We start from the raw sequence: 9,501 nt of genomic DNA, 5'->3' as shown, positions 1-9,501 counted from the left end.
ATACAACTACTACTGTTACAGCTGTTTAATCTTCCACTGAAAAAAAAGTAGTGGAGGGACTATGAAGACTTAGCTTAAGACTTTACATTTTGATTAAACTTATAGTTAAAACAACAATGTCTACCCAGTCAAATTGGTGAGCAGGAGGAGGTAGAGTGTACGGCTCAATCTGGTTGGGGTGAATGCAGTCCAGACCGATGGTTCTCCCCGGCTCTGCCTCTCTCATGCCTCGTTCAGAGGGGTTAGCTTATCCTGAGCTGCACTGAGCCTGTAGTCATGCTTCACTCTCAGCCTCACAGCTGGCCACAGTTTGTCATCAGTTCACACTTTCTCAATCAGACGCCACCTCAGAATCCACCGCTGTTCACACATGTAGGAAAACAGCCAGGAGACGCCACAAAACTGCAAGTCATCATCCGCATGCCAAAAGAATGTTCCTCAAGAATGTTCTGTTCCTCATTTTTAGCTTCCTTTTTCCAAACAGTCCTTCCAAGCACCGCGGTCAAACATTGTGGTAAACAGGCAGCCCTGTTCGTTAACACACAGACCAAATAAGGCATATAGACATTTAGGTATTTGCTTATTGGATCAAATGAGAAGATTTAGGAACCGCAGCAAACGGGTTTCTGTTTATTTGATGATGAACAGGCCATTGAAATATAAAGATTCTTTCGCAAACAAACACGCGCCTTTACTCCTAAGGACTTTGCTAGATATCATCTGTAACTCCACCCTGACTGAGTTTAGGGATCTCCAAGGTTTTGAGCTTGGAGATCAAGAATGGGTAAAACTGTGAATTCTTTAAAGCCATTAGAGTATAAAGTGTCTGGCGTGGTCGGAGCGAAGTCAAACTGTGGACACACGGTCACCTGTGTTTTATGGATGTTTGTTTTTGCCCTTCCTGGTGTTCAAGACACACCGAGCCAAACTCCTGTGAAAACTCTCCCGCTGAGACAAACGTCATGGTGTGTGTGGTTTACAACATAAATACTGCAATCATTCATGGCAGAGAGGATCTGCTATTATGAGTTTAGAGGCAGAAGGAACAATGATTGATGAGCTCCAAAATCAGATTTGATTTTCTGCATTATGAGAAAATAAGAACGGTGAGACATTCTTCCACTGCGTCGGACCAAAACTGAATTTAACGTTTCGGTACGTACTTCCTCATGGCCTCGGATAATTGCTCCTCGAAAATATCTATCCTGCCCTGTGGCTGAAAAACGAGCTTCTGGAAGTTGAGTAGTTGGGGTGAATAAGATGTTTTTAGCTTGGAACTCTTTTTGGTCAGCGTTGTTTTTTTTCCCCTCTCAGAATTCTCCTCTAATACTGTTTTCTCATGAATTGACCTTAAATAAATACTAGTAAAAGCATTGTTGTTCAAACCAGGGATGGACTGGAAATAACAAAAGGATCACAGCAGACCTACTCAAAAACACCTAGTTGTTCACTTGAGACCTATTTGAAATGTGCAGGTTTGGAAGTATCCATGCTGTGAAATGACCTATATAAGACTGAACTGATACATTTAATTTAGTTTTGACTGTATGACTATGACTTTATCCAAGTATCTCTTGCAGTAGACATGCTCATTATAGAGTTAACATATTCAGTAGTTTGAACAGGACTAGACCAGCATTGGGTTGTTGGTTGTTACCTTTGAGATGATAAAATGTCAGAATCCTGTTTATTGCTGGGAATCGAAGCTGTAATTTTTTTAATCATACGCCTAATTCTTCATTGCTTTGTAACAACATTTCTTTGTTTGACAGGATGGACCTGCTTCATTTCTCAGTGCTGTTGGTGGTGAGTTCGGTTTTCTTTACCAACAACCTCACTCTTTATGTTTGACTTTGCTGAAAGATGTTTCACAAGTATTTCTGAGGAAACTTTACAGTTTAAATGTTATATGTAAGGAATATGTCTAGTAAGTTAAACTGGATCAGCATGCACTGCACTATAAAACTTGACCACTTCTTACTGTGACTTACTAATGGTGTTTTTATTTGCATAAAATCACCAAATCACGTAGAAAATATGACCGTACCAAGCTGCATATCAGTAACATGTAATTTAACTGTTATATGATTGTAACCGCTTGACCTGGTGGATAAATTCCTGATGTTTCTCACTGGGTAGGTTCAGGTTCAGGAAACTCCCTTTGCATGAGAACAGACTCTTCCAGACACTGGACTTCTTTTCACAGGCTTTCTTGGTTTATTTGAACTCATTTTAATATTCTGCTATAAAATCTTGCTACGTTTGATTACTGTCCTTTGTTATCCTGAAGAATCACTTAACTGACTGTAATCACAACCAGATGTTTTAATGACACCAGAGGATAAGAAGGGATGCTGAGACTAAAGCAGCTATTTGAGTTTCAAGTCTCTAACTCTGTGTGTCGTCTGGCCTAAATCAGAACCAGCTGACTTTGATGAATGGATACATTGCATCATTTTGTTATGTTTCAGCTTTGTACTAAATTAATTTCTTTTTTTCAATGTTTCTTTCTTTGCATATATCCGGTGTTTGTATGAAGAGTACAAGTCTGAATCAGTTGAAACTAACTAACGTAATAAAAATACGTCATGAAGTAAATCTGGTTTATCTTACTGGAGTGTGACATGATTGCATTATTTTATTGATTCTATTTTTATGTTTTTAATCTTTTACCTTCAGTAGGCTTAGTTTTCATTATTTTACTCTCTTCTCTGTAGCTTTAGTTGCATAGTGAGTATTTTATATTTTTTTATTAAAATTTCAAATGCAAAGTTGAACTCTTTTGTTAATAAACTCTTGTATAATCCAGATAAGTTGTTTGTTTCATACACATATGCAGAATATTGCTACTCGGCATAAGTCACTTGTGCTGCCCTTCATTGTTTTGAAAGATAGCTCTTATAAGGCAAGTATTTATAAATAGTAACTGAGACTAAACAATTTGGTGCCCTAGCTTGGTCATTTTCATCTAAATTACTAGTTTTATTAATAATTGTCTTACAAGATAATAATTATTCATAGCCAGACTCCTTCACCAAAACAGTCTGGTATTATCTGAAGGTACAGACTACACAGTATATGCATGCCATTGATTTATTTATTTTTTGTGCATCATCCTCCAGTTTGGACGAGTTACTGCGGCTCACAGACGTCCCGGACTGGAAGCTGTGGAAGTGTCGCTTGAAGCTGCAGCCGCCTCGAGTCCAAACAGAGGCTTCTTCTTCTCCACCTCCGGCCGGGTCGCACCGCTCCGCACAGTACGCACCAACATCGGTTAGCCTGGAGATACTTAAAGGTTTGACATCCTGGACAGGCTGACAGTTCATTTCAGCGCAACACGAACACAGACACAGACAGGGCAAACCACCAGGCACACTCACACCTAAGGAGAATTTAGAGAGACCAACTAACTTAACATTCATGTTTGTGCTCTGTGGGAGGAAGCCAGAGCACCCCGTGAGAACCCACGCTTCCACAGCGAGAACATGCAAACTACACGCAGAAAGACCCCAAGCTGGGATTTGAACCTGGGATTTTCTTGCTGCAGATCAACAGTGCTACCAGCTGTGCCACTGTGCAGCTTTTTTAAAAAGTTTTTTGTGTGTGTGTCTGCCAGGTGTGTGTGTGTGCATTTCCAGCAAATTAAATACTAAACAGAATGGGTCTGGAAGAGTAGGATGTCTAGGAGACGGGTGTGGTGCTGGCATCTTATTTCCCGTCACACGTTACGGTGGTCTGGATCATATTTAAAACACATGTAAGTAATTTCCCTGCTGGGATGAATAAAGTACTTCTATTCTATGTCCCTGCTCCTGGAGCGGCTCAGTAAGTCTAGGCTTGACAAATGATAGAAATGAAATTTATAAGTTAATAGATATATTACATATATCTTGGTGCTGTAAGACGAGCAACTCTTGAGACTTTGTCAAAACTAAATTTCGTAGCTACTATCACGTAGGGTTGTTGGCCCATAAAATTTAAGGCCATTTAAGGTAGCAAAGCCGTAAAGTTGGAAGTCCTGAAATACAGCAGTAATAAAAAGCTTTTTTACTCAGCAGGTTTAGCAGCCTCATTATCTGACTGGAAACCTCAACTTCTCCATCAAAGCTTTAGCAGGAACATACTGGGTAAAAGCCCATCTCTCCTTTTGGATCATAGCTGACTAGGTTGCTGCAACAGGTTGGCTCAAACACACACACACACGCACACACACACACACGCACGCGCGCACACACACACACACACACGCACGCGCGCGCACACACACACGCACACACACACACACACACGCACACACACCCCACACACTCTACATGCAGCTGGAAGATCAAGAGTTTTTTTTTGTTTTGTTTTGTTTTTTTGACGCAGATGAGTCGTGAAAAGACAAAGTGTGTGGTCTGAGACTCTCAGCTGATCCAGCATTTGGAGAGGCAGTAAACTCTCAGAGCTTTCACAGCCCTGCTCACAGAAAACTGGGAGTCAGCTGTGGATGATGAAGAAGAAGATGGAATGCAGTCTGTGCTGGATCTTTTTCTTGCTGTTGGAGCTGGGTTGGATAAACATGAGCTCCAGCATGCACAGGGATGGTGGCAACACGGTAAGTTCATTTATGAAACTTTGCATCATTTTTGTAGGTTTTTGTTGTAGGTTTTATTCCATGTGCAAGCACAAAGTGACAAAAAGAATAATAATTTTGCAACTGATGGCCTTTTCTCGCAGGTCAATAAGCAAAGCCATTGTACGAGTGTACGAGTCTGAGATTGCATCTTGCTCAGACGTTTTATAATAAATTAAACGTTAATCACTTGTTGCTAAGGCAGTAGACTGATGCATGTGTTGCACACTCGAACAGTAGTGATGACGGGACATGAGGTGGTTGTACATTTTCTTTACTTTCCTTTTTTTCTGAAAATACAAACAACATTCATAAATCCGACGTGCGTCACACTATGGCTGCTATGTTCTACTGAGTTTACGTTCTTCAACACAGAAACTTAGGACCCAAGGCTGTCCTAAGCGCCTGTTCAAAACTGGTCCCTTTCTAAACTCATTTCACTCTCAGCCAGAATAGTTACCAACATATATATGAATGTTCAGCTTAACATGGACAATGAAACACAGTGCTTTTTAATAACAAAACAAAACAAAATATTCATAGGAGAGAGAATAGAGTCATATTTTAATGGAGGGGGAGTGGGTTCCTTGATCTAAAGTCCCCAGCAACTGGTCCCCCACACATGTTTAGTCCTAACAGCAACCATGCTCATCTATTTAGCTTTAACAAGAATACCAGTTGGAAATATGTTAGGCATTTGGCTTCATTTGTACTTATTACAAACTATGCAGGCATATATCCAGGTAAACTCTTTCAATTTCAGTTGTTTCTTTATGCACAATCTTTAGATTGACTCTGATACTCAGTCGCAGTCACAACCCACAATTTCAGCTTATACTGGAAATACACCAAACATTTTGATTATTTCATGGTTCTCAACCCCTATTTCCAGACCTGCCATATGGGATCATATTTTTTCTCAGACATTAGTCTAGGAAGGTCTTGTTTTCATCTGAAGTGCTTTCCAGTTTCCTTCTCATGTAGTTTAGATGCTTGACCATTTAAAATGTAGAGCAATTAGAGCTGAAAAAAATATTACTTTCACAAAAAACTATTTCTGATATGAAATCACGTGGATTTGGCTGCTTAGTTACACTTAAGCATCTTTAGATTCTATCAAACAATGGGGGTTCTGAGTGGCTCTGGTTCTATTTTGTTCTGGTTTGGTCAGCATGGGAACTCTGCCTTCCTGTGGTAGCATGACATGAGGTTTATGGGTTTCTCACACCCTTGAATCCCAGCTTTAAAACTCCTTTTGGAGGTGTGCCAGCAAGAATGTTACGGCCAGCTTACAACATTTTGCTATTTTTTGTACATCCAGCACATGTGTCTTGGCATTTTAATTGTTTTAGCATTTGTAAATACTGTTGGTGATGTTATGTGTTTAATGTAAAAGGTGCTACACACTGACAATTAGCAAGTGTTGTTAAATCAATACCAATTACATCCAGATTTAGTGTAAAAACACCTGCATGCAGTTGGTGGTTTCACATGGAAATGACAAAATGTAAGTCTAGACTAAGTTATTTATCAGTCTATAAATGGTTGCAAAGCAATTTTTGAATCTTTGGGATTCTGAAGTGAACGTCAAGTGAGAGTCAATATACCCAAATGGAGAAAACATGGAGCGGTAATGAAACCAATCCTGTGACATGAGCTGCCTGCCAGAGACACTCTGGGTTTTTCCAGAGATTTCTGTGTACAAAATAATGTTTTGCACCAGAAGGATTTTCACATGTAATTTAAACTGAGATGCTTAACTCATTTCAGCAGGATATCACTTCACAGCAGATTATGAGATCAACATCTGTTACCATAGAAATGCAGCTGGGCTTTAAAAAGATCCACCTTCATAATACAAAACAATAAGGTTTAGCTCAGCATGGACAGCTAATGTCACTTTATAGTACAACTTTCTCATGTTCATTTGATACTGAATATTAAAAGCCGTCATATTGAAAATGAAATTAAAGCATTCACAGATTATAGTTTTCATGCTAATTGTCCATCTATTGTGTATAAAATTTAAATTCTGAATCCATAGCCACACTTGATGAAGACATCTGCATCATGTTAATTTAAATGTTTGCTTTTTTCATTGTGGAATTATGCTTATCACTAAAAAATTTCCAGTTTTCAAATCAATCATAACTGCACCCCAGTTAACGGATTGTTTCAGTGTTTCTGTGTGTTTTCTTGAACCCAGGGGGCAAGGAGACAGTGGGAGAAGCAGGTCCGCTCGTCCTCCAGTTTGGACGAGCTACTGCGACTCACAGACTTCCCAGACTGGAAGCTGTGGAAGTGTCGCTTCAAGCCGCAGCCGCTAAAGGTCCAAACAGAGGCTTCCTCTTCTCCACCTTCGGTCGGGTCACACCGCTCCACACGCTACGCAGCAACACCGTTTAGCCTGGAGATACTTAAAGGTTGGATCGTGTGCAAATCACTGGATGTGGGTTTGTAATACTATTCATCATTGCTTTCCCTCTTAAGCCATAGAAGAAGAGTGGCAGAGTATTCAGTGTATGCCCAGGGAGACGTGCATCGATGTGGCCCAGGAGTTGGACTTTCATACCTCAGTTTTCTTCAAGCCACCCTGTGTATCTGTCCACAGGTGAGTTTTGCATGCAAGTTCATGTAATCCAACTTTTAATCACTTTTACAGTGGAGAAAAAATAATCCCTAACACCATAGTATCATGTCAGTTGTTGATAAGCTCTGATTCTTGCTGACAGGTGTGGTGGCTGCTGCAACGACGAGGGCCTAACCTGCAGGAATACATCTACTGTATATGTGAATAAAACGGTGAGTAGCTCACAATGCAGTTGAGTTTTGAAGGAGTAAAAGTAGTTTTCAGTAGTTGAATTTAACAACTCTGTGTCTGTGATTTAGATTTTCAGCTTTACACCTTTTAAACTTGTACCAGAACCCGTGCTGATAAAAGTCGCAAACCACACCGCATGCAGCTGCATGGAGCCGGCAATAATTCGACGTAACGCTCAGCAACGCAGGCGCAGTGGGTGGGTAGAGAAAGTCTCAAAACACTTTGCTATCACCTTTGTTGGAGTTCATGTTTTCCCCTTGTGGTTCAGCTGCCCTCTGATGAGACAGATGTTGGAAGCAGAGGATTCTGGGAGACTTTGTGCTAGTGGATGGATTTGGGATTGTTCAAGTGAAAAATGCATACCTTACCCCTCCAGTACATCAGGTTTGTTTTTGGTGAAATATTTCTCAGTCTTTTGACATGTTCCAGAATTAAAAGCTCATGTTTTTTTGTTGTTGTTTTTTTTTTTAAGGGAAAGGTTTACCATGCAGGAATATCCCCCTGGAATTTGTTGAGTTTTGAATGTTGTCACTACCACTATTGCATCAGTAACGTCTTTTGTGCAGAGCTTCCCCTCAGGTCCTGGTTGTCGGACTGTGAGATAGACGTGGAGCGCTGTGAATGTCTGCCCAGACCTCAGCCGATTGTGTGGGCACCCACAGGAATTTGATAAAGATTTGTTCAGGTAGAAGTGGTAGTGAGTTTGATCTAAAACTCCCTTGTTTTCCCCAAATCTTTACTCCTTCAGTTACATTAAATATTGTCAGAGTAAAAACAAATCATTTCAGAAAAAGAAACAAATTTATGAAGTTCCACTTTTGTAGGATCAGACCTATAAAATCTGATTGTACAAAATCACTATTATGTATAATAGTTTTGTATAATTGTTTTGCTTTGATTAATTTAACCTGCCTGAAAGACCTTTTCGAAATACTTTGCGGTGGTAATAATACACTTGCTTGACTCAAGAGAAGAAAAAAACAAAGTTTGCTTTCTGTACATAAAAATGTGCTGCTCCTAAGACCGCCGCTGAACTCAGTTTAATCCATAGGAAATAAAAGTCTGAAAGGCTTCCTCTTTGTACCTCATGATCCTCATTGATTTCTCTTTGCCTTGCAGGTGCAAACTGCCCAAGTAGAGCTTCACTGGACATAACAATTACGACAAGCTGCTCAATGAAGAGCAATGACTAACATAAAATGTCCTATAATTTATTTAGTCTTATTTATGCAAATCACTTTAATTATATTAGCTCACTTGACCGCGTTAATAGACTGGTTTAACATGACAGGATTAGGCTTTAATCAGTGTACAGTGTATGAATTTGTATGATATTGCATTCATTCCTTGTGCGCTGAATGTGTAGTATACAAAATAAAAGATTATTTTTATAATTCAAAACTCCTGATATCTTTGTTTCTCTGATATTCTGCTGTTTACATCCAAGTTAGCCCAGAACTCCAGGTTCATAATCAAAGTTGTACTTATTCTTTCATTCTTTATTACCAATGTCTGAGCAGGTCTGTGTGGAAAAATTTAGAAAAAGAAGGTCTCTTCACGTTCATTGCCACTTCTATGAGAGGCATTAATATATATAGCTACAAAATAAAACTGAGCCGGTATATATATATATATATATATATATATATATACAGTATATACCGGCTCAGTTATATTTTGTAGCTTTAAAACAATCTTGCACTGACAGTTTAGAATGGAAAATATGGTTTTCAGTTTGACTATATTTAGTTAATTGAAAAGTTGTATAACACTAAATATATGCAATTTTTGTTTTTAATAAAATCATCAGGGCTAGCTTTAGTTACACCTCTAAAGTCCCATTAAAGTATCAGATCATTTGAGTATTTTCTAATTACATTAGCGATGTAGTCTAGTAGTAGTGGTTTTGAATGCTAACATAAAGGTCATTTCACTTCTTCGAAATAGGAAAACATGCTATTCAAAGAAGACAGATGTGTGTTGATTTTTAAAGGGGCATTTTATAGCACATTAAAGTGCCCATTTTACCTTCAGTTTCTATAAAAATGCTGTTTACATCAAAAAT

The 9,501-nt window shown here is 39.1% G+C and overlaps 1 protein-coding gene across 2 annotated transcripts; it reads left to right on the top strand.

Annotated features, from left to right (window-relative positions):
- Positions 1-4,340: 4,340 nt before the first annotated feature.
- Positions 4,341-8,828, top strand: vegfd (vascular endothelial growth factor D). 2 transcript variants are annotated; one of them, XM_023331965.1, is made up of 8 exons: positions 4,369-4,597; positions 6,822-7,038; positions 7,106-7,226; positions 7,348-7,417; positions 7,505-7,632; positions 7,705-7,820; positions 8,003-8,121; positions 8,556-8,826. In XM_023331965.1, exons 1-7 carry the CDS (start codon positions 4,490-4,492, stop codon positions 8,104-8,106), a joined length of 864 nt encoding a protein of 287 aa, XP_023187733.1. In that variant the 5' UTR covers positions 4,369-4,489; the 3' UTR covers positions 8,107-8,121; positions 8,556-8,826. The 2 variants fall into 2 exon arrangements, with proteins under 2 accessions (XP_023187732.1, XP_023187733.1); XM_023331964.1 differs by having other exon boundaries at positions 4,341-4,597; positions 8,003-8,828.
- The last annotated feature ends 673 nt before the right edge of the window (positions 8,829-9,501 follow it).

The sequence above is a fragment of the Xiphophorus maculatus genome, chromosome 4 (assembly GCF_002775205.1).
Source record: "Xiphophorus maculatus strain JP 163 A chromosome 4, X_maculatus-5.0-male, whole genome shotgun sequence".
Taxonomy (NCBI): domain Eukaryota; kingdom Metazoa; phylum Chordata; class Actinopteri; order Cyprinodontiformes; family Poeciliidae; genus Xiphophorus; species Xiphophorus maculatus.
This window is presented reverse-complemented; position numbering and strand designations above follow the sequence as displayed.

Coding starts and splice junctions, on each gene's coding strand:
- vegfd (XM_023331964.1), top strand. CDS start 4,490: ATGATGAAGAAGAAGATGGAATGCAGTCTGTGCTGGATCTTTTTCTTG. Junction 7,418..7,504: donor CTGTATATGTGAATAAAACG/GTGAGTAGCTCA, acceptor TCTGTGATTTAG/ATTTTCAGCTTTACACCTTT. Junction 7,821..8,002: donor TTACCCCTCCAGTACATCAG/GTTTGTTTTTGG, acceptor TCTTTTGTGCAG/AGCTTCCCCTCAGGTCCTGG.